We start from the raw sequence: 25828 nt of genomic DNA, 5'->3' as shown, positions 1-25828 counted from the left end.
AAGTGTGTAAGAAATTTGAAAATTTTAATTTTCTGTGCAGAGATTTTATTGTAATCCAATATTTTTCATAATTATAAACCTATTACCAGAGAAATGAACCCCAATATTTATTGCCCCGTTTCTGCAGTTTATAGAAATACCCCATATGTGGCCCTATTGCGCTTTTTGACGCAACCACAAGCCTCAGATACAAAGGAGCGCCTAGTGAATTTTAATGGCTCCGTTATATTTGGTCATTTCTGACTGTACCACTTCAGGTTGGCAGAGGCTCTGGGGTGCCAAAACCTAACCATTTAGAAAACTACACCCCTCAAGGAATGTAACAAGGGGTGCGGTGAGCATCTGGACCCCACAGGTGCTTCACAGATTTTCCGAACAATATGTCAAGAAAAAAGAAAAAAGTATTTTTTACATTAAAACGTTGTTCTAGCCTTCAATTTTTCATTTTCACAAAAGGATAAAAGGAAAAAAAAACACAAAACATGTAGCGCAGTTTCTCCCGAGTACAGAAATACCCCACATGTGGACATAAAGTGCCAAGCGGCGCAGGACGAGCCTCCAAAGGGAAGGAGCGCCAATTGGCTTTTGGAAGCTGGATTTCACTGGAATGGATTTCAAGGGCCATGTCGCATTTACAAAGCGATCGTGCTGCCAAAACACTGGATATCCCCCCCAAGTGACCCCATTCTGGAAACGACACCCCTCAAGGAATCTAACAAGAGGTGCAGTGAGCATATGGACCCCACTGGTGACGGGCACAAATGTGGAAAAATGTGACGTGAAAGTGAAAATTTTCATTTTTTCACTTTCACGGCACAAATGTGCCCGTTATCAAGGGGTCCATATCCTCATTTTACCCCTTGTTAGATTCCCTGAGGGGTGCAGTTTCCAGAATGGGGTCACTTGTGGGGGGTTTCCACTGTCTTGGCAGCACGAGGGCTCTGTAAATGCGACATGGCGTTCATCATCCATTCTAGCCAAATCCAGCCTCCAAAATCCAAATGGCGCTCCTTCCCTTTGGAGGCTTGCCCTGCACCCACATGGCGCTTTATGTCCACATGTGGGGTATTTACGGACTCGGGGGAAATTGCTCTACACATTTTGTGTTTTTTTTTCTCTTTTAACCCCTTGTGAAAATGATAAATTCAAGGCTAGACCAACATTATAGTGTAAAAAATGTAATATTTCATTTTCACGCCACATTGTTCCACATTTGTGCCCGTCACCAGTGGGGTCCATATGCTAACTACACCCCTTGTTACATTCCCTGAGGGGTGTAGTTTCCATAATGGGGTCACTTGTGGGGGGTTTCAACTGTCTTTGCAACACAGGGGCCTTTTAAATGCAACATGGCCCCTCGAAATCCATTCCAGCCAAATCCAGCCTTAAAAAACCAAAAGGCGCTCCTTCCCTTTGGAGGCTTACCCTGCGACCGCATGATGCTTTATGTCCACATGTGGGGTATTTCCGTACTCAGGGGAAATTTCTCTACACATTGTGTTTTTTTTTACTTTTAGCCCCTTGTGAAAATGAAAAAATCATGACAAGATCAATGATTTAGAGTAAAAATTAAAAAAAAATTGGACTAAATGTTGGTCTAGCCTTGATTTTTTTCCATTTCCACAAGGGGTTAAAAAAGAAAATAAACTCAAAACGTGTAGGGTAATTTCCCCTGAGTACGAAAATACCCTACATGTGGACATAATGTGGCATATGGGCACAGGGCAAGCCACCAAAGGGACAGAGCGCCATTTAGAGGCTGGAATGGAGGATGGAGGCCATGTCGCAATTACAAAGCTCCTGTGCTGCCAGGACAGTAGAAACCCCCCACAAGTGACCCCATTCTGGAAATTACACCCCATAAGGAATCTAACGAGGGGTGCAGTGAGCATATGGACCCCACTGGTGACGGGCACATGTTTAGAACATGTGCCGTGAAAATTAAAAATACCATTTTTTTCATTTTCACGTCCCAAATGTGGCCGTCACCAGGGGGCCATATACCCGCTGCCCCCCTTGTTAGATTCCTTATGGGGTGTAGTTTCCAGAATGGGGTCACTTGTGGGGGGTTTCTACTGCCCTGGCAGCACAGAGGGTTTATGATTGCATCATGGCATCCTCTAATGGGAATGGCGGCCATACCTATTTAGCTCGGGAAAAGGGACAATTATTAATTTATTTGGGGGTATTAGGCCAATTATTAGTTTATAAGGTTGAAAATGACAGGTGTCCATCAAATTCAACCTGTGTTGATCCAGAGGAAGGCAAAAAAAAACCTTGTAAGGCAGACGACAGTAGCCTCATCACAGGGGAAAAATTCCTTCCCGACTCCATAATGGCGATCAGAATAATCCCCGGATCAACATGACCCCTGAAATAGGAATAAGGGACAGAATTTAGATAATGTAGAACCCCAGTGACGTGTGGTGCGCCTTGAAGCGATCCAGTATGCAGAGGCTGGGGTGATCAGGACAGGTGTCACACTGGAAAATGGTGTCCTTCCTGATCCCCCTGTTACGCCACACTCTGCACTTCTTCTGGGGTCTCGTGTTTTCCAGTGTGGGGGACGTCACCTGGAAAATGTTGCCCTGGTGCGATACAGGGTCCTTCATATCCAGAAGCGCTGGGTCCGCTCCATGGCTGCTAAATATTAGGGCTTTATTACTACTTCTGATATGTTCGGAAAGTGCTGCAAGCTACAGTAGCTCGGGCAGTGAGGGACCAGAAGAGGGGGTGCTGGTATAAAAGTTATCCCCGTAAAAGTGGTAACCTTTATCTCGGAGGATGGGGGGCATCTGGGGGTTGGATTTGGGTGTCCCTTCCTTCATACACTCGAAGGGTACGTGCACACTGTGGAATGGCGAAGGATAACCCTTTGTGCATTCAGCAGCTGGCACCCACCGGCGGACTGATGCACGAGCAGATTCCGCTCTCCATCCAACGTATTCATTCTTTGGACGGACGACGGAATCTGCCCATACATAGGATGGAGTCTATGACATGGGTGGAGACACACACGCCCGCATTAGTCCGCCGGCGGGTGCCAGCTGCGGAATGCACAAAGGGTTATCCTTCGCCATTCTGCAGTGTGCACGTACCCTAAATCTGTAAGTGTACCCTGAGGTACTCTCACAGAGTTTGTAGAATTTCACGCCATATCGTCAACTCTTATTGGGACGGTACTGGCGGAAAAGACGTGTCTGGGAGGCAGCGTACGCTACGCTACCCCCAGATACGTCATTGGAGGATGAATGGAGGAACGAAGGATCCCCCCATTCATCCTTGCTGTTTCGGTGTCAGAGGCATTAATAGCGTATGCGTCCGATACCGAAAACACGCCGGGGGCCACTTTTATATAGGGATTGGTATATGGGGTATGTAGTGGTGTAGTGTAAAACTTTATTCAATGTAGTGTGGTGTAATGTAGTGTTTTTAACGTGTTTTTTTTACAGTAGGTATAAAAAAAAAAAAACCTACGCCAAAAATGGTGTTGCTGATAAATGCCGCACTTATGTGCGGCACTTATCAGCAGACCGTGGCAGTAGGATATAGAAAAAAAACACGCTACGCCAAAAAGGAGGAGTTGCTGATTAGCAGCGCACTTTCAGGCGATGCTGATCAACACTCAGCGGCGATAGGGTGCGGAAAATAGAAAAAAAAAATTTGGAAAAAAAAACCTTTATTACATACTGAACATCCCTATAGCTGCTGATAAGTGTATTACACTTATCAGCCGCTAGAGGGCAGCAGAGCGCAAAATCCGAAAAAAGACGACGCTGGAGCCGGAAAAAGCCCGCACGGAAGAAGCCGAAGACCCGACGAGAAGACGAGGACGCCGCGAACCTGGAAGATGCTGATCAGGACCCCGAGACAGGTGAGTAATGTACAAATACCTGCTCTGGACCCCTCAGCTAGGCAGCTGAGGGGTCCAGAGCAGATATTTGTAACTTTTGGGGACTTTGATCGCCGTGAATGGCGATCGGGCCGGTGGCACCGTGACCACCATTACTTTTTACAGTAATGGCGGTCGGTGCCGTCCTCGGACAGCACCGACCCCCATTTTTTCCAGGTCATCGATGGCCCGGAAAGGTTCCGATCGCTGCTATTGGCTGATCTGAACTGATAAGCCAATAGCGGCGATTGTCGGCATAGGGGGGGGGGGGGTTAACAACCCCCCATGCAGACAGGGAGAGATGGCCTGCAGTGTATTTCTGCAGGCCATCTCTCCCGAACGCATGCGGCCGGTCGGCAGCGCCCTCTTAAAGGACCCGCGTACCGGTATGTCATGGGTCCTTAAGAGGTTAATGGGGCGAGGGTTAAAAGATGTGTTTGAACGCAGTCGGAGGGAACTCGGCAATGTCCAGATTCAAGGCATCTGCCCATAAGAGCTCTCAATCTAAACCTCTGCACAGTTTGTTACTTTTTTATCAATTTTTTGTAAAATATAGAATATACAGGCCTTTCCTAAGATGGTGTTAAAGGGGTACTCCAGCGAAAACCTTTTTCTTTTAAAACAACTGGTTCAGAAAGTTATATAGATTTCTCTCAATTCTTCCAGTACTTATCAGCTGCTGTGTGTCCTGCAGGAAATGTTTTCTTTTCAGTCTGACACAGTGCTCTCTGCTGACCTCTCTGTCTGAATTTATGTTCACACAAAAAAATAGGGAAAAGGCGGCCAATTTTGATATTTAAAATAACATCTGTTTTTGCCGCGATTTAACTGACTGCAATGGCAATGCATTGAAGTCTATGAGAAGACGGACGTCCACTACACACAGTGCATTGAATAACGGACGTTTTTACCGTGGAAGTCAAAATAATAAACATGATTATTATTTTCGGACGTCTTTTGCAAACAGCGGACGTTTTTTATTAGTTGTTCACACACAGTTTTTCTTTTTCCACCATTCTTTCTCCTTTTTTTACTTTTAAATTCAATGGACTTTTCAATTAAGCCACAGCCAAAGGACAATTAGTAACCCCAAACTAGAATAATGTACATACACCAGTCATTGGTGGCCAAACAGCTAAATGACGTCCGTTATTTTAGACTCAAAATAACGGACGTCATTTTAAACAGAGCTCAAAAGACATTGTGGGACATTTACTAAGTCTAATAAGTGCAACTATTCTAATGGTGATTGGTGTGTATTTTGTTCTAATATCTCTTTACTGATTAATTAACATGTAGCACTGCCATAGTAAATGCATCTAAATAAAAAGGCGCAACTATTAAAAAATTGTGCAGTTTTATTGATCTGGTTCTGACCAGACGTAAGCTTGCGCCAGTTTATGCGACTTTTTAAAAAGTCGCAATTGATAAATTGGGCGCTAATCCCAGATTATACAAACTTTTGGGTGAATACTTAAAACAGGCAGATTTTTAAAAAATTGGATCTAAAAATATTTACCTGTCGAATACTGGTTCATAAATAAAACAGACCAAAAATGGGTGAAAAATGCAATTATTCACCTAAAAAATAGGCACAAAACCCTTGATAAATGTCCCCCTATGTGTAAACATAGCCTGAGACAGCAACTGTCTAGAGCAGGAGAGGTTTTCTGTAGAGATGCCAGCAGAGAGCACTGTGTCAGACTGAAAAGAAAACATTTCCGGCAGACATACAGCAGCTAATAAGTACTGGAAGACTTGAGATTTTTAAACAGAAGTAGATTACAAATCTATATAACTTCCTGACACCAGTTGATTTGAAAGAAAAAGATTTTCTTTGGACAACCCCTTTAACCTTTTGACTGCATGGACATTTGGATTCCTCTGAATATGTGTTGTATATTTATCAGCCCAAGATTGGATAGGTGATGGTATGGACTTGTCTATAGGGGTGTGTGGACTTTCTTCCAGGGAGCCTCATCTACACATTTCCAAAGAGGAAGGTGATCAGAAGAATTAGTAAGTGGAAACAACGCCCTAGACTTCCACCTACGTCATCTGCTATGGAGGTCTGTTCACACCATGCATGGGTCACCTGAGCTGAAATACAATGGGGACTACTGGACATATATTAGTATACTGATGACAAGATGTCAGCCAGTTTCTGTTCCACCTTACACTAAACAATAAATGTCACTCATGGATGGGCTTAAAGGGAACCTGTCACCCCCCGTGCCGGGGTGACAGGCTCCCGACCCCCCGTTAGAGACCCCTATACTTACCTCATCCCGCCGGGTCCGGCTTCTGGATTCGGTCGGGTCCCGGAGATCTCAGCCGCCGCAGCCCGGCGCGCGCGCTGAGAGATGAGTCCAACACCCATAGAGAATGACAGGAGAGTCCAGCGCTCCGTCATTCTCTATGAGCGTTGGACTCATCTGTCAGCGCGCGCGCCGGGCTGCAGCGGCTGAGATCTCCGGGACCCGACCGAATCCAGAAGCCGGACCCGGCGGGATGAGGTAAGTATAGGGGTCTCTAACGGGGGGTCGGGAGCCTGTCACCCCGGTACGGGGGGTGACAGGTTCCCTTTAAACGTACTGAGGATTCATGGTATTGTGATGAAATCCTGTTTAGGCTATGCTAACACCTGGTTTCCTTTTGTCACAGTATTGATAAAGATATAGATGGAGGAGATTTATCAAACATGGTGTAAGATGAAACTGGCGCCGTTGCCCCTAGCAACCAATCAGATTCCACCCTTCATTTTCCAAAGAATCTGTAAAGAATGAAAGGTGGAATCTGATTGGTTGCTAGGGGCAACTGAGCCAGTTTCACTTTACACCATGTTTGATAAATCTCCCCGTATATAGACTACTTTTTTAATACATCCCACAAACATGTAGAATACTGTACATGTAAAGGTATTCTTTATATACTGTATGTACTATAAATAGAGTACTTTGGACTACAATGGCAGTCAACAGGCAATATACTGTATGCAGTTATATAGCATACAGCTGTACATGTCCAGCCCATATAGTCAAACATATAAGTCCAGAGCATTTCCCAAAGAAAAAAATGGGATGTGAACAGAACTTAAAAACATCATTGCAGTTGTCTCTAGACGGGGAGGTTTTGTGTTCCACAATAAGTTTTGTCACCAAGTATCATATTACAGGTGAAAAGTTGCATGGGGAACTGGGATTTACAGCAGAAAATGTATGATAGGCCAGAACTGGAGAGCGATAGATAGATAGATAGATAGATAGATAGATAGATAGATAGATAGATAGATAGATAGACAAAGATAGTAAACTAGTTAGAGAAAATAATAAATAATTAAAAGTGTGACTGTCATTTAATTTTTTTGCAGAAATGAATAGTACAGGCGATTTTAAGAAACGTTGTAATTGGGTTTATTAGCCGAAAAATGCGTTTTTATCATGAAAAAGCAGTTTGGAGCTCTCCCCCTGTCTTCATTGTTCTCTATGGAGAGGGGAGGGGTGGAGGAAGAAGAGGCACCAAAACAGGACAACAAAGAGTTAATTTACAGCTTCATCACTGGCTATTCCCTCTGAAGTTAGGACTGACCTCTCTGACCTTTGAATACCGGCTTTCACACAGCTCCCACTCTGTAATCCTTTGTTCTCTGCTGGCAACTAATCTCTCTCCCCCCCCCCTCCCTCCATAGAACAGACAGGGCCCGACTGATGTAAAAGAGTCAAGATTTCCTGATAATGAGCAGTGAATGAGAGAGAGAAAGGAGGGGGGGGAGGGGGGGCTGGGGAAAGGCTTTTTGAATGCAGATAATGGCATATTTGCCTAATAAACCCAATTACAAAGTTTCTTAAAATTGCCTGGACTATTGATTTCTGCAAAAATAAATAAATAAATAAAATTATGACAGTGACACTTTAAGAACAATAAATATTAAATATAAGTGTAAACTAAATGTATGGCCTGAAAGTATCAGGAAACAAGCTTGTACACAACCCCAGCTCTAATGGGCCCAGAATGTGCAGCGTTATATTATAGAACGGCTTTACAGCCCTCTAACAATAATAATTCTAAAAAAAAAAAATCTATGTCAAATCATTCAGAATGAAGTGGCATCATAATGTTACTCCAAAAATTGCTGACACACAAAAAAATATTTTAACAAGCTAAACCTTGTTATTTTCTGCTGACGTTTAGACACTGGGGCAACAGGAAGAGACATGTGTCAACCCAAATAAAGCTAAAATAAAGATACATGTTATAATCACATAAACAATTAAAACGATTTTATAAGGGGGAAACAAAACATAAAGACGCGATCCTTGACAATATTATAACTTTAATATGCAGCTTATAGGCATCATCACCAAAGATAATTAACCTAAATCATCCAAATTAACATTAGAGATAGTGTTTGAAACGTACATTAATATGGGTATTTATAGTGTTGGATTTTTTTTTTCTCTTTTTATAGATAAATAAATAAACAAATAAATAAATATAATCAGTAGTAACTAGACATTAGATAGATATGAGATAGATAGATAGATAGATAGATACATAGATAGATAATATATAGATAGATAGATAGATAGATAGATAGATAGGAGATAGATAGATAGATAGATAGGAGAAAGGTAGGAGATAGATAGATAGATAGATAGATAGATACATAGATACATAGATAGATAATATATAGATAGATAGATAATAGATAGATAGATAGATAGATAGGAGATAGATAGATAGGAGATATGCTGCGTCTACACGGAACGACTATCGTTCGAATTTTTGCTATAACGATCGCATTTGAGCGATAATCGTTCCGTGTAAACACAGCAAACGATCAAGCGATGAGCGAAAAATCGTTCATTTTGATCTTTCAGCATGTTCTCAAATCGTCATTCATCATTCGCTAAAAATTCGCAGATCCTTTCGTGTAAACAGTCTTTTAAAGTTTCACCCTATGTAAAAGATGGGCTTAAGCGATCTTAAAAACGATCGCATTAACGATTTAATTCCAAATTTTCTTACGATTTTTCTAACGATTTATTCGTCTAAACCAGGGGTGGGGAACCTTTTCCATGTCGAGGGCCGGTCGGGCATTAATAAAATCATTCGAGGGCCGCATACCGTGCGCGGCAGTTAGTAGCGGGGGTTTGCAGCACCCAGGACAAGGCATAGTATTGTTCCCCTAGTGCCCCTGCTATTGTAGTTAACCCCCAGTAATGCCCCTTGTAATCTAGTTAACCCCCAAGTCATGTCCCTGGTAGCCTAGTTAACCCCCATCAGGCATGTCCCTGGTAGCCAAGTTATTCCCCCCCCATCAGTCATGTCTCTGGTAGCCTAGTTGTCCCCCCCATCAGTCATGTCCCTGGTAGCCTAGTTGTCCCCCCCCCATCAGTCATGTCCCTGGTAGCCTAGTTGTCCCCCCCCCATCAGTCATGTCTCTGGTAGCCTAGTTGTCCCCCCCATCAGTCATGTCCCTGGTAGCCTAGTTGTCCCCCCCATCAGTCATATCCCTGGTGGCCTAGTTGTCCCCCCCCATCAGGCATGTCCCTGGTAGCCTAGTTATTCCCCCCCCCCCCATCAGGCATGTCCCTGGTAGCCTAGTTAACCCCCATCAGGCATGTCCCTGGTAGCCTAGTTGTCCCCCCCCCCCCCATCAGTTATGTCCCTGGTAGCCTAGTTATTCCCCCCCCCATCAGTCATGTCTCTGGTAGCCTAGTTATTCCCCCCCCCCCATCAGGCATGTCCCTGGTAGCCTAGTTATTCCCCCCCCCCATCAGTCATGTCTCTGGTAGCCTAGTTAGTCCCCCCCCCCATCAGGCATGTCCCTGGTAGCCTAGTTGTCCCCCCCATCAGTCATGTCCCTGGTAGCCTAGTTGTCCCCCTCCATCAGTCATGTCCCTGGTAGCCTAGTTGTCCCCCCCCCATCAGTCATGTCCCTGGTAGCCTAGTTGTCCCCCCCATCAGTCATGTCCCTGGTAGCCTAGTTGTCCCCCCCCCATCAGTCATGTCCCTGGTAGCCTAGTTGTCCCCCCCATCAGTCATGTCCCTGGGATCCTAGTTAACCCCCAAATAAAAAAATAAACATCCCACTCACCTTACCTCCGCTCCCACGCAGTCCAGGTCCTCTTCTCTCCCAGGTCCTCTGTGCCGGTCTTCTCCTGCAGGCGGCGCGCGATGAAATGACGTCATCGCGCGCGGCCCGCAAGAGACTAAAGACACGCGCCGCTCTGCTGGGGAAGAAGCCGGCACAGACAGCATCCTCCGGTGTCCGCCAGCTGTCACAGACACCGGAGGATGCGGTGTATGCCGGCTTCTTCCCCAGCAGAGCGGCGAGCATCACAGGGGAGCTGCGGGCCGCGGCCGGAGGTTCCCCACCCCTGGTCTAAACGCTGATCGTTGCTTCAAAATCGTTAAACGATCGATTGAGCGAATTATCGCTTTGTGTAAACGCAGCAATAGATAAATAAGTATGAGATGGATGATAGATAGGCGAAAGATAGGAGATAGATAGATAGATAGATAGATAGATAGATAGATAGATAGATAGGAGATAGATAGATAGATAGATAGATATTAGATAGATAGATAGATAGATAGATAGATAGATAGATAGATAGATATGAGATGGATGATAGATAGATAGATAGATAGATAGATAGATAGATAGATAGGAGATAGATAGATAGATAGATAGATAGGTGATAGATATTAGATGGATGATAGATAGATAGATAGATAGATAGATAGATAGATAGATATAGATAGATAGATAGATAGATAGATAGATAGATAGATAGATAGACAGATAGATAGATATTAGATAGATAGATAGATAGATAGATAGATAGATAGATAGGAGACAGACAGATAGATAGATAGATAGATAGATAGATAGATAGATAGATAGATAGATATTAGATAGATAGATAGATAGATAGATAGATAGATAGATAGGAGATAGATAGATAGATAGATAGATAGATAGATAGATAGATAGATAGATAGATAGATTTTAGACACAAAATCTAGAATTCTGTAGCAATGAGGATTTGTCACTTGGCATGTGTGATCTGCAGACAGTATACGTTTAAGCCACAAAGAGTTTTTAAAGATCAAAAAACTAATCTCACTTGGCCCTAGAAGCAGCGGAGACCTCACAGAGAGTAAATGTTCTCATGGGATAAGGCGGCCTATTACACTGAGCTCCTCCAGATACAATAACACAATCCAATCTGACACTTCTGCTCAGGTCACTACTCCACATACATCTTATGATTCAGGATATTATGCAACCCAACAGACTTCAAACATTGATTAAGCAATGAAATTTCCACTTCATAAAGCTGAATAAAATACAAGATAAGCCTTTTACTTTCCAGATGGAGCTGGAACTGGCCCAGTATGTACAATGACAACTGATTTCAATTGTAGGACTGAAAGGCAATAGCTTCAGCAATGCCTCGTACTAATGCAACGGGAGGTGTCTGAGTTAGTATTGTCACGTATCACTGATATCACTCCCACTTTCTCATGTTAAAGGGAACCTGTCACCGAGACAATACTGTCTAATCTATCACCATCATAGTATAGAGCAGGACAGACTGAGCAGATTGATATATATTTTTGTGGGAAAATATTCAGTATAATTTGTAACATGTTGATTAAAATCCCTGACCATTCTGCGTTAAGGAGTCCAGTGGGCGGTGTCACTCAATGGACTGGACTCTTCATCAAGTTATGCCAAGTCTTTTCCTATAAACATATATATCAATCTTCTCAGCTCTTTCTGCTCTATACCATGATATTATTATGATGGTATTTGTCATTTTTAAAAAAACTTTTGACATGTTACAGAGAGATGTCAAAACTTTTGATCGGTCTGGGTCTGAGTGTTCAGACCTGTACCGATTGGGAGAACGAGCAGGTCAGAACTTGCTGCCTTGTGGTCCACTCCTGCTCTGTGTTAGAAAAGTGTCGGCTTTATAATGTAAGTCTATGGAGCCTGACTTTTTTTCTTGCACAGAGCAGGAGTGGAGCACACTGCAGCAAGTTTTGACCTGCTCGCTTTTCCAATCGGTACGGGTCTGAACACTCAGACCCGGACCGAATAAAACTTTTGACATGTCTCTGTGACATGTCAAAAGTTTTTACAAACGACAGTGACACTTTAAAGGGGAACACCTGCAAATCAACTGCCTTCAGAAAGCTATACAGATTTGTTATTTACTTCTATTTAAAACTCAAGACTTCCAGTACTTATCAGCTGCTGAATAGCCTGCAGGAAGTGGTGAATTCTTTCCAGTCTGACACACTGCTCTTTGCTTCCCCCTCTGTCCATGATAGGAACTGTCCAGAGCAAGAGAGGATTTATATGAGAATTTGTTATTGCTCTGGAAAGTTCATGTCACGGACAGAGGTGGCAGCAGAGAGCACTGTGTCAGACTGAAAAGAAGCTCCCTGGAAGAAAGTCCACACCCCGATACACAAGTCCCTACCATCACCTATCCAATCCTGGGCTGATAAATATACAACACATATTCAAAGGAATCCAAATGTCCATGCAGTCAAAAGGTTAAAGGGGTACTCCAGCGGAAATCTTTTTTTTTCAAATCAACTGGTTTCAGAAAAGTGCATAGATTTGTAACTTACTTCTGTTAAAAAATCTCAAGTCTTCCAGTACTTATCAGTTGCTGTATGTCTTGCCGAAAATGTTGTTTTCTTTTCAGTCTGACACAGTGCTCTCTGCTGGCATCTCTGTCCCAGACAGGAACTGTCCAGAGCAGCAGCAAATCCCCATAGAAAACCTCTCCTCCTCTAGACAGTTCCTGTCTTAGACAGAGGTGGCAGCAGAGAGCTCTGTGTCAGATTATGCAGAAAGCACCACTTCCTGCAGGACATACAGCAGCTGATAAGTACTGGAAGACTTGAGTTTGTTAAATAGAAGTAAATTACAAATCTATACAACATTCTGACATATGTTGATTTAAAAGAAATCTCTTTTTTTGCCTGGGTTCCCCTTTAAGTGCCTTGACTTTGTCACTATTTTTGACTATATATTTTACACACACACAATCTTACCCAGTGTCAGGGGCTCTTCTGACTTGCCTCCCTTGCATCATGACACCTTCAGCTTGAACATGAAGAGATGTCATGGTAAGCCTGGCAACCTGTGGAGAAAAAGGTTCCCTTAGTTATTCCAGAATATAAAGTCTCTCTTTACATTGTACTGTATGTCTATAACACAACACAACTGGTAGAGGGGACAAAATGAACCCACAAGATGCTGTCATCTTTTCCCTATATAGTTACCAGTAGCCCACCTAACTTCACCCACACAATGTCTGATACAGTTCTCCTCCCATGAAGCAGTCCAGCGAAAACATATTGTTTGATCACTGCCCCCCACCTAATTATATGTCACATTCTGGAACTCTTCTATGTATATTGCTCTGATTTACTTGCAGTCCAGTCAGGGCCGGCTCCAGGTTTTGGCGGTCTCTCAGACAATAGAGCCTCAGCGCGCCCCTCATCAATCCACTATGCACCCATCATCCTCACACCATGCACAATCACTTGAGATCCCACTAACATACACAAACGCACGTTAGTGACACAGACACTGAAGGTAGTATTACATGGCCCGATGGGGCCCGATAATAGCTGTAAACAAGCGCTGATCTGCTAGATAGGCAATCGTCTACTGGGCCTATTACAAAGCCCGATAATCGTTTAACAAGGGCTGCATAGACATCGTTACCGATGTCCTTGCAGCCCTTGCTTAAAGAGGATGTACCACCAGGTACATCCTCTTTACCCGGCACAGAGATAGGGGAACGGCGCCGTGACGGGGAAGCCGGTGCCGTGGTCCGTTTTTCGAATCTTCTGTACGGCGCTGTTCTTTCCACGGTTACCGGCCGGTGCTCAAGCACTGGAGGTAGGCCGGTCCGCCCCCAGTGGAAGGGAATTCCCTCCCCTCTATGACGCGGATCCTTTGATTCTAACAGAGCTGCGTCATAGAGGGGAGGGAATTCCCTCTCATGGGGGCGGGCCGGCCTACCTCCAGTGCTTGAGCACCGGCCGGTAACAGTGGAAAGAACTGCGCTGTTCTTTATCAATGATCAGCCAATGATCCTTGTCATCGGCTGATCGTTGTGTTTATTACACGGAACGATAATCGGCTGGATAGATCCCCGCTGCAGATCCCGGCCCTATACTTTCAATGGCAGACAAACACGCAGCAGAGATGTACATCCCTGCTGCGAGTTTGTCGCAGCCCGCCCCGTTAACCGCCGCCGGAGCTGATACTTTACCTTTAGCGATCGGTGCTGCGAGGGGGGGGGGGCGATCGGGCGGCCGGGGCTGTGGGAGGTGTTAAAGGGGCTGCAGGCGGGCGGCTGGCTGGAGCATATACTTCACCTGGTCCCCACTTCGGCTTGCTGAAGACACCGGGAACCACCGAAGCAAGCCGGAGCCGGGATCAGGTAAAGTATCAGCTCCGGCCGCCGGGGGGGTAATGGGGCGGGCTGCGGACAAACTTGCAGCAGGGATGTACTGTTTTTGTCTGCTATTGAAAATATAGGGCCGGGATCTGCTGCGAGCCTTGCTGCTAATACGCAGTGAGGGGACTCGCTGCAGATCCGGCAAGTGGGTTTGTAGCCTAAGCCAGCTTGCTCAAAATAAAAGCAGGTGTGCCGCACTGGCGTCACAACAACATAACAACTGGATGAGCTGTGCCTCGACCAACCACTAGGGATGAGCGAACCGTCGGACTTTTGGTCCGACGGCATCTTCGCTCAATTAGTATGCCTGCAATGCCTGCGATCCCGGGTGCATAGTTGCGATCCCGGGAATCTGCGGGCAAGATCTTCCAGGGAATTCAAGATACATTCCCTGGATCCCGGCCCCAAATTCCCGGGAGCACAACTATGCACCCAGGATCACAGGCATCGCACTGGAGTGAGCGGCTTTCGGACCAAAAGTTCCGCTCATCTCTACCAACCACCACCGGAGTGGCGTCACACTTCACCACTTGGCAAGTCACTGGTCACGCCACATAGCGGGGCATCACCACAGATAGAAGATATGATAGATAGATAGATAGATAGATAGATAGATAGATAGATAGATAGATAGATAGATAGATAGATAGATAGATAGATAGATACTGTAGATGGATAGATAGATAGATAGATAGATAGATAGATAGATAGATAGATAGATAGATAGATAGATAGATAGATAGATAGATAGATAGATAGATAGATAGATACTGTAGATGGATAGATAGATAGATAGATAGATAGATAGATAGATAGATAGATAGATAGATAGATAGATAGATAGATAGATACTGTAGATGGATAGATAGATAGATAGATAGATAGATAGATAGATAGATAGATAGATAGATAGATAGATAGATAGATAGATAGATAGATAGATAGATAGATACTGTAGATGGATAGATAGATAGATAGATAGATAGATAGATAGATAGATAGATAGATAGACAGACAGACAGACAGACAGACAGATAGATAGATAGATAGATAGATAGATGATAGATAGGAGATAGATAGATAGATAGATAGATAGATAGATAGATAGATAGATAGATACTGTAGATGGATAGATAGATAGATAGATAGATAGATAGATAGATAGATAGATAGATAGATAGATAGATAGATAGATACTGTAGATGGATAGATAGATAGATAGATAGATAGATAGATAGATAGATAGATAGATAGATAGATAGATAGATAGATAGATAGATAGATAGATAGATACTGTAGATGGATAGATAGATAGATAGATAGATAGATAGATAGATAGATAGATAGATAGATAGATAGATAGATAGATAGATAGATACTGTAGATGGATAGATAGATAGATAGATAGATAGATAGATAGATAGATAGACAGACAGACAGACAGACAGATAGATAGATAGATAGATAGATAGATAGATGATAGATAGGAGATAGATAGATAGATAGATAGATAGATAGATAGATAGATAGATAGATAGATACTGTAGATGGATAGATAGTAGATAGATAGTAAGTGCTCTAAATGCAAAATTCAGATTTTGTGTGATATGGAGTACATTTTGCTATGTCTGTCAGTCATTTGTTTACCACCCATTATAGTAATGCAGTAAATGCACAGTCTATTAATACACCAGGGTGAACCCTGTCCACACCAGTGTGCTGCCTGGTTGAAATCTATCCAGAAAAAAAGGCCTCTATTAACATCTTCTTCTCTTTCAGCCATAGTGAAGAAAGGACTAAATAAAGCAGAGTTGGTAAGTCATTCACACAAGGACAGGCCTGCCGCACTGAGATCATGTATTCCTTAGAGACAGGGACACACACAGCACCATATGGGTTTCAGTGGTGTAACTGATACCAACTGCTCAGCTCTCCTCCCTCACATCACATTCATAGACCTCACCGGCCAACCAGCTGAAGGAAGCCGCAGCCACCGATACAGAGGAGGGAATTCATGTGCACACACTTACACTGTAGTAAGGCTGGGATGTATTCAATTATATAAAAACATGAAGGCAACATGAAGATAATACAGCCTAGTAGGATAAAGCAATACCTAAAAAAGTACATGGGCTCCCTTTATGACTTCCAGCTGTGAATGAAGGGCTCTGTAGACTTTTAATGATTTACTAAATTTTACATTTTTGACACGTCTCTTTGACATGCTGAAAGTGGCAATTTTTTAAAGTGGCAATTTGCTACATCTGAATGTTAAAACTATATATATATATATATATATATATATATATATATATATATATATATATATAGTGATGCCTTGGATTATGAACATGATTAGTTTCGGGACCGTGCTTGTAATCCAAATCCACTCTTATACCAAAGCAAATTCTCCCATAAGAAATCATTGAAATGCAGACAATTGGTTCCAAACCCCCAAAATAATGATTTTTTTATTCTAAATAACATGTAAAACAAATGAAACAAACATTTAGAAACAGTTGAATATGTCATATTATAAGTTACTGTAAAGTCTAGCAATCAGCATGTGGAGTATAATGTATAGTGAGTTCATAAACCTGAAAATACAGCAGCAGTTTGTAGATACAGAATGGAACTGCAGATCCCCATAATGCAGTAGCATAGTACAACAGGCTAGAATAGAGAAGCAGGGCTGCTGTCCGAGGTATTTGTGGTCACATGACCGCAATGGAGAAGGGGGTGTGTTCAGCATTGACCAAACAGGAAGTGAGAATCACAGAGACAGTGACAGAAACTTTTCTATACAGCAGTGTGAATGGCTGAGTGTAAGTGCAGGCACTTTATAGCAGCTGCAGTGTGTATAGCTGAGTGTGAGTGCAGACACATTATAGCAGTAATATAGAGGATGGGAAACACAAGGGCGGACAGAGACTTCAGGAAGCATTAAGGAATGAGCAGGGCATATGTGGGCACAGTATAGCAGCACTCTCTGTCCCGGGAGAGAGGGGTTACAGCTATGGAGAGATTCCCCCCCACAGTCCTGTCCCCTGATGTAAGCCCCAGCCTGAAGTGGATCTGCTATGATTTGGAAGGTGAGGGAGACTTCCTGGGTCAGAGTACAGGGCTGTAGACCCCGCTATGCAGGCCATACCCTCCCCCACTCCCCCTCCCACCCAGTACAGGAAGCTCTTAAACCAAAGCAATGCTCTTAAACCAAGTTACAATTTTGACAAACTGTGAGTTCTTCTTGCAAAATGCTCTTAATCCAAGTTACTCTTAAATCAAGGTACCAAAACAATATACAAGCAGCACAAAAGTCATCCATATTGACTGGTTAGGCGTCCAACATGAACAGACTGAAAAAGACTCTGAAAAGTGAGCCGGAGCTTTGCTTGTGACGTATAGGTGAATAAAAGAGGATAAAGGAAGCATTTATATTCCTCACCTGTGGAAGTGCAGCTGAATGATTACATACACACAGCAGTACAGTAAGTAGAAGCATCTGAGGGACTTTGACAACAGCTTAATTGTGATGTCTAGAAGACTGGGTCAGAGCATCTCTAAAATAGCAGGTCTTGTTGGGTGCTCACAGTTAGTACCTTCTAAAAGTGGTTCAAAGAAGGACAAGCAAGGAACCTGGCACCAAAGGCTCCTTGATTAGCATGGAGATAGACGGCTATAGCTTAATTGGTCCAATCCCACAGAAGACCATTGCTGTAGCACCAACTGCTGAAACTGTAAAGGCGTGTGCACCAGCAGTGGATACATCCCACATACAACATGCCAACTTATGTACAGTAGGGAAAATAAGTATCTTATACGCTGCTGATTTTGCAGGTTTCTCCACCTACAAAGAATGGAGAGGCGTGTAATTTTTTATCGTAGGTACACTTCATTTGTGAGAGACAGAATCTATTTGAAAAAGATTCTGAAAATGCCATTGTATGATTTTTAAATAATTTGCATTTTATTGCATGAAATAAGTATTTGAAGAATTTTGGCTCTTAGATACCTGTTACTTTTCTTTAAGAAGCTCCCCTTTTACCTGTATCAATTGCACCTGTTTGAACTTGTTACCTGTATAGAAAAAAAAAAAAAAAGATGCCCACACACTTAGTCAATTACACTCCAACCTCTAAACCAAGAACTGTCTAAGGACACCAGGAACAAAGTTGTGGACCTGCACAGGGCTGGGATGGGCTACAGGACAATAGGCAAGCAGCAGAAAAAAGAGTACAAGCCCAAGAACATAGTCCCAGCAGTGGAGTAAGGGGGTGGAAACAATGGGGGTGCTTTTCTGCAAAGAGGACAGGGCCACTGCATTGTGGGATGGAGGATGGATGAGGCCATGTGACGCAAGATTGGGGACATGTCAATTGTTTGGGCTGGCAGCAGAATCTGCCTAAGCATAGAATGGAGCCTATGGGATGGGCGGAACTTCAAGCGGGAGCATGTGGCAGAATCCGCTTGAAGCTCTATGCGCTGATTCTGTAACAAGGGCATTCCCTATGAAAGAAAAGTGAAAGGACCAACAGTGCACCAAAATTTGCTGTGTATGGAGCTGCTTAGCTAAAGACTGGTCATAATACCCATGAATCCCATTTTCCCTCACATCATATGAGCTGCCAGGTACATGTGTATAGATTACCCGGGGTTAGGATGGCATCAAGATGCACTATGGGAAGAAGGAAAGCCATTGAAGATGAATGTTACATAACCTTTCACCTAAACATTGTTCCAGATTACTTTATGACCAACAGTCAAACATCCTGCCACGCTGCGGAAATTGTTCAGGAATGGTTGAAGTAACACGAAAAAGAGTTCAAGATGATGATATGCTCTCCAGTTGTCTCAGATCTCAATCTAATAAAGCATCTAGAGGAGGCCGCGGAAAAAGAAGTCCAGTGCACAGAGGTCTCATCTTGTAACTTACAGGCCTTAAAGGATCTTCTAGTAATGTCTTAAGGGGGTTATCCAGCACTTAAAAATGAACTTGTCCTGGCAGGGACAGCAGACTCAGCCAATCACCGACTGAGATTACACAGCAATGCGAACAGTAAATGGCTGAGCAGGCTGTCTCTACTAAGAAGTGATGGAGGCAGCGGTCAGCAGGGGACCTGGAGACACTGCAGGAGGACACCAGGGAAGCATGGAGAGTTAAAGAGGTACTCCGGGCTGGGGTAATTTTTAGAGTATGGCCGGGCAAGGGGTGGAATTAGATCCCCGGCCATACCCTAAAAATAACCCCAGCTCGGAGTACCCCTTTAAGGATAAGAATTTTATTATGTTTTACATAAGAGCATCAACATATAAAATGTTTTTACCTATACTACAGAATACCTTCAGAGTTCTAGTGGAGGCCGCAACATGTCTTCACGTGTAAGCATGAGTGTAAGTGGACTATATCTAAGTAAGCTCAATATATATATATATATATAGCATTGTACCTATTAGAGATGAGCAAACCTCAAGCCCGATTGGGTTTGTCCTAACCCGAGTATGCGCCATTTAATTACTGGTGACTGAAGAGGTTGGATGCAGCCCTTGGACTGCCTGAAAAACATCAAAGTGGTTGACTGTAACTATCCAGGTATATTTTTCACCATATTCTGGATGAATAGCAGTACTATTCAGCATACTGGACAAAGTTGATGGAAATGTTTTACACTAGGTGTGACCATAACTTGGGTTGTTCAGCCAGCAGATATCTTATCGCTGCCTCTATTAACAGGCACCTTAAGCTCAGTCAGACATTTCTATGACAGTAGGAGGGGCGAGCAGCCCCTGGACTCTCATAGTAGTGCTGCTCATCCAAGGTCTAAACTAAAGTGGATCAGCCGGAAAGATCAGACAATGGCAACTTGTTGATAGACAGCAGAGATGAGCATGCTCAAATCCGATTGTCTGACATTTGATAACCAGTGGCTGAAATAGATGGTTGCAGCCCTAGGGAGTCCGGGAAAACATGGATACAGCCTATGGCTTATCAACGTATCCATGTTTTCCCTACTTGTGCAGCCAACTCTTCTAGCCACTGGTATTCAAACGTTGATCAATCTCAGCATGCTGGAGTTGCGCTAATCTCTAATAGACAGTAAGGTCTGCCAGTGTCCTTGCATTTTTACGGAAAGAACTGGAACATAGGAACAGAACTGTCGTATATGTCTACACCATATTGTATACAAAATATAGCATGGAGTCATCGGGGATGCCTTGTACACAACATACTGTACGAGTTAATACAAATATAGGTGACGCTGGCCACAGATGTGACGACTGTTGATGCGTTTTTTGCGTACTGAAGACCTACAAGCAGTGTTATACATTATAGTAATCAGATAAGGATAATGTGGAAACTTTGTTCTGGCCAGCCATGTAATGGGTCTTGAATAGAAATGGAGCAGAGGGGGGGGGGGGGTCATAAACATCATAAACATACAGCTGTCTGCTCTGACACCAGATTCGCTCTAGAAGAGGTACATGTGCCGGGCTTCTGTTAATTCTATCAGCCTCGATTCATTAATATGACACACAACAGACCCATCAGCTTCCATCTAATGGATATCTCCAAAGAAGGCTCACCGCTTCTCAGTCTATGCCAAAAAGTGTACCAGTACTTGTTATATTGTTCATGCATATGCCTGTTCATACAATACAAGGAACTTGTAGCCAGTGAAACCGATTTATGTGGAAGTCACTGAACTTATAAACAAAGAAAGCATTACGTTACTTCATAGATCATTGGAGTACGGAAAAGTGAACTCCTGACAACCTGAGACTGCAAAGTGTTTCTAATCACTCAGTTGTCTATAACCTTGGTAGCCTAGAACTGCAACTCCCAGCATGTCCTCACTGTCTACATTTGGAGACCAGTAATAATAACCTTTGATACCTTTCATAATATCTCATAAAATTATGTTGAAGAATATTTAAGTACAGAAAGATGAAAGCCCGACAACCTGACACTGCAAAGTTTTTCCAGTCACTCACATATACACTAGTTATCTATAACCTTGGTAGCCTAGAACTGCAACTCCCAGCATGTCCTCACTGTCTACAGTTAGAAACCAGTAATAATAACCTTTAAACATTGGTGTCCATTGGTGTTACTGTGTATGTAGGCGACAGCAGTGGTTATCCTTTTATTGCATTATTAGGTAATCCTCAGGATACTCAGGAGCGACCATATAGCCGCCAATCTACAAGGCATTTAGGCCAATGGAAAATAAGTGTTTAAACAAAACAGTTTTCCTATAAGAATGGTTATATAGCAATGGTTTGTAATGTGTTGGATAAAACAATACTGCTATTGACTGTATGCGATGGAATTCACTCTATGTATGTCTATATAGCATGGAGAGAATTGTATTACATCCTTGAAGATAGGAATAAAGGAATAAGTGGCCCAGACTATAATTCTGGGCCGCTTATTATTATGACTTGGAACGATTCTCTCCCATATTGTAAACTGACCCAATGTCACAGAATCTAAGGCACCGGATTAGACTTAACTTTTATGTTGTGTAACAACACATATAGAACCAATGTTTTAAATTGCAAAGTTTTTGAAAGATTTTGAAATCTATTGTGGATGGCTTGACCAAGGCTATTTTGAGGTGGAAACATTGCTGCTGTATAGGCTGTATACTGAGCCTTGGATTCTGTGGCTTTGGAATACTGTCACTGTTACTGTTGGTGTCTTTTCAGGAGTTCTGAAACTTTTTGACTGATTTTTATTGAATACAGTCCTTTTTAGGTTGTGATGTTACTGCCATGGTCCGGGCTACCTGTTGTATGCTTCCTTGTAAATAGATCACTAAATTATATATTAAAGGGTATTCCTATAGAAATCTTTTCTTTTCTATCCACTGTACAGGTGACATGTTAGAAAAAAGCAGGTTCTGACTAGTAGGATCGCCGTTATCAGTGAGTGAACCTTGAGTCCAACCTGAATACCGGTGGCTGAAGAAGTTGGATGCACCCTATGGAGTCCTGCAAAACATGGATACAGCCTTTAGTCTATGGCTGTATCCATGTTTTCCAGTCAGCCTTAGGGCTGTATCCAACTTTTTCAGTTCACTCATCTCTAATCACCGTCAATTGATAAAATGGGCAACCTTTCCCTTCTTTCCTGGTGAAGAGTCCATCTATATAGGTCATATATGATAATAGGAGTTTTAAAATTTGGACCCCCAATTTACCACCTACACTGGATAGATGATTCATGTTTTCTCCTAGAATGCCCCTTTAAATATAGCACGAGACTTACACCAAAAACAACAAACAATGTTGGTATGTTCCCAGGCATGTGTAGCACATTGAAACTTTTTTTTTTTCCTTCTACTTTCTAGAACAGCTTTGACCTCTGAGAAATGTTGTACTAAGTGAACTCTGAGCTCAGGACTTGTACTACATGTGATCTCTGAGAACTTGTTCTCCGCTTTTATATAGTCTCTGTTCACATATAATGAAGCCTTTTATTACTAGGAGGCATCAGTCTTATGGTCGCTCGCACATGACCTATGTATGGCTCTTACACGCCTCATGGTGTTCTGTTAACCTATAAGATCTCGGTGTAGGTCATCTGTCTAATTCTTATGTAATGACCAATCTCTTTAAATCAGGGTAACCCTTAATCAGGTTTATATTGCTGTATAGTATAATTTTACCATGACAGTTATCAGTCAGTTAATAAACTCTAGCGTCCAATGTGTTCATGAAATACGGACCCCCACCATCCCACTGCTGACTGTGCGCGTTCTCCCTATATCGGATATACAGAAAAAGTTGTCAATCAGGAGCGGCATGGTGCGGGGAGCCCACAGATCATGAATACATTGGACTTAAGTCTCATATCGCACTATTAAACTATACTCAACTTCCCAGATACCAGATATTGCTGAAATTAGCGTATCTGTCACCACCTCACATGGCCCCCTGATGGGACTATGACATGCGAAAGCCAATGGGGGATGTTTTGCTGTGTCCACTGGTAGAGCTACTGTACGTTGACTGTGTATTATTTTGATATTAAAAAAGCCTTACAGGGCATTAGAGCTGGGTAGCAGTGTATTGCACATGATCCCTAAAGCTGTATTACACCGCACATGATCTTTAAGCACTCATGCCGATGCTTTGCATGTCAGGCAGCAGCAGTCTGCACATGGTTTCTGGCTGCTGAAGGAGGAGGAGGAGGGTGAGTGGCTGGTGCTTTGTACTGACAGCCCGGTTGCATGGTCCCTACTGAGAGCTGTCAGTCCATCTCTTTACCCATAGCAGTAGTTAGTTTGGATAACAAATGTTTGCTTGTTAGATGATGTAAATGACATATTTTATATCATGCATTGGGTATACAGGTGTGTCATATCTCTAGATGGGTTACACTTGCCGGAGTAGGGAACCTTGGCTCTACAGCTGTTGCAAAACTACAACTACCATTGTGCCTGGACAGCCAAAGCTTTAGCTTTGGCTGTTCAGGCATGATGGGAGTTGTAGTTTTGCAACAGCTGGAGAGCCAAGGTTCCCTACTCCTGTATCACAGTTGTTAAAGCTGACAAACCATACTAGATACATTCTATCACTTTTCACAACTTTGACACTCATAGAAACATAGAAGACTGTCGGCAGCAAAAGACCACCTGGTCCATCTAGTCCGACCTTTTAGTAATTCCTTTCTTATTATCTTAGGATAGATATGTTTATCCCAGGCTCATAAGAGCTTACACCACACCAGTTATTTCACTTATCTCAGGCTTTTTTCCTCTGGTGGACTTATAAGAACCTATTAGAACTATACAGGTTCTACACCTTTGCAGATGTATCCAACTTGCAGGCTATTCTTGGCAAACTACTACTACTTCCATCATTGCAGCTTTTAAGTCACGCCAAGGCCTGTCGGAAAGCTCAAGGGTGGATGGAGGTCCATGCAGGTGTGATAAGGAGGATGACTCTTACCTTAAAGTTGGTCTGATGTGGCCGCAGTCCTCTTCACATTCACTTGTAGCTCCAAGTCAAAGAGATGGAAGTAAGAAGGTAGTAGTCAAGAAGCTGTTTGCACAGCTTTAGATCCTGTTGTTCATGGAAGTGGCTCCAATAGGGAGAGCAAGCAGGACCAGCTGCTACTGAGTTGGTAAGGGGAGCCCCCCTCCTCTTGGTTAAATCCTTATACTACTGTCCTGTCTGCTGCTGTCAGTGACTCGGACACTTGGAATACGAATATAGCGGAGCAGGTGAGAAGTGCTGGGTGAGTGGGGACGAAGCATGAGGGTGTATAGGGAATGAAGCACAACCCTGGGAAAGCTGCACACTACAGCTTTGCTATTGAGACTCCTGTGGTTTCACATTTAATAGTGACATGAGTCTGCCTCCCCCCTCACTATTCCCTCCCTCCTTGAGTTACATTGCTGGGAAGGAGTGGCTTGGGCAGGGCAGGGAGCTAGTGATATGGGCATAGCTCCTGCTTCGTGCTCCAGCGTATTTCTATGACTTCTTTCAAATTAGACCTGGAATATATAGAATAATTAGGGTTAAAGGTCTGTATAGAAGCTGGCGGGATCCTGGAGCTCCTTAGCAGCTTCTAAGCCTTCTTGGGACAAACCTCCCCTTATAGTAACAAGTTGTCTGGATAGACTGCTAAAATACTTCAAGTGCTTCTCCTCTTTTTCCTCCTCCCTCCAGCAATCTAGTATTTATTAACCATGAATTATTTAGTGTGGGCGGCAGGAGGGATGGCGGAGGTGGTGTTGGTGAGAGCCAGGAAGTTTCTCAGCTACCTGGCATGAGTAATGGATCAGTTTCACCTGTAGAGAGGTCACGGAGCAAGGATGCAAGGTGACACGGAGCTGTTTACTAATACCACTTGTCACTTGTTACTTTTGTTATGTATATATACTCGCTTCCTCCTAATATTAAAGTAGGGGGTACTTCTACGTAGACACCACACTAAATACTGATAATGCCAACTGTTCCTGTTGCTGGGATACACTGGGCATTTATTAATGTAGTCTAAGACACTGTACAACTAGACCGGACAAGCCCATGTGCCAGCCTTATCACAATGGAAAAAGAGCGCATACAAAGCCTGAGACGCACATTAAAAATACACTTTATTGTACACAATTTACATGGACACATATAGAGGCTATGTTCACACTACGTATATATCCGCTCGTAGGGCGAACCGCAAATATACGTACGTAGTTTTGAGGTTAATGCGTTTGCTTGAAAGTATATGATATACGGCCGCACAGTTCACACTACGTATGAACTTACGGCCGGATCGTATACGCCACCGTGAAAAATGAACAAGACCATTGTTTGAGGACGGAAATGTTCCAACTCACGGGCGTGGATTTCCATGCGGTCCCGTACAAAGTACTTATTTCAGTCAAATTGAACTTGATTTTTCAATCCAAAAGGTTCTGTGTGTTTT

General features: G+C 43.1%; 1 protein-coding gene across 4 annotated transcripts in view; it reads right to left on the bottom strand.

Moving 5' to 3' along the window:
• The window catches only part of SLC4A4 (solute carrier family 4 member 4), a 180680-nt gene extending 155717 nt beyond the window's left edge, over positions 1 to 24963 (bottom strand). For 3 of the 4 annotated variants that reach the window (XM_069978289.1, XM_069978290.1, XM_069978292.1), the window contains exons 1-2: positions 17843 to 18090; positions 12977 to 13065 (exon numbers count right to left, since the gene is read on the bottom strand). In XM_069978289.1, coding sequence (XP_069834390.1) covers positions 12977 to 13065; positions 17843 to 17899 — 146 coding nt within the window. In that variant the 5' untranslated portion in view covers positions 17900 to 18090. Of the gene's footprint in view, positions 1 to 12976; positions 13066 to 17842; positions 18091 to 24351 lie in introns of those variants that run through there. The other variant, XM_069978293.1, reaches the window with a different exon arrangement.
• Positions 24964 to 25828: the final 865 nt, after the last annotated feature.

Source organism: Dendropsophus ebraccatus, chromosome 7, assembly GCF_027789765.1.
Source record: "Dendropsophus ebraccatus isolate aDenEbr1 chromosome 7, aDenEbr1.pat, whole genome shotgun sequence".
Classification (NCBI taxonomy): domain Eukaryota; kingdom Metazoa; phylum Chordata; class Amphibia; order Anura; family Hylidae; genus Dendropsophus; species Dendropsophus ebraccatus.
The sequence above is the reverse complement of the archived record's forward strand: the minus strand, read 5'-3'. Positions and strand labels throughout refer to the sequence as shown.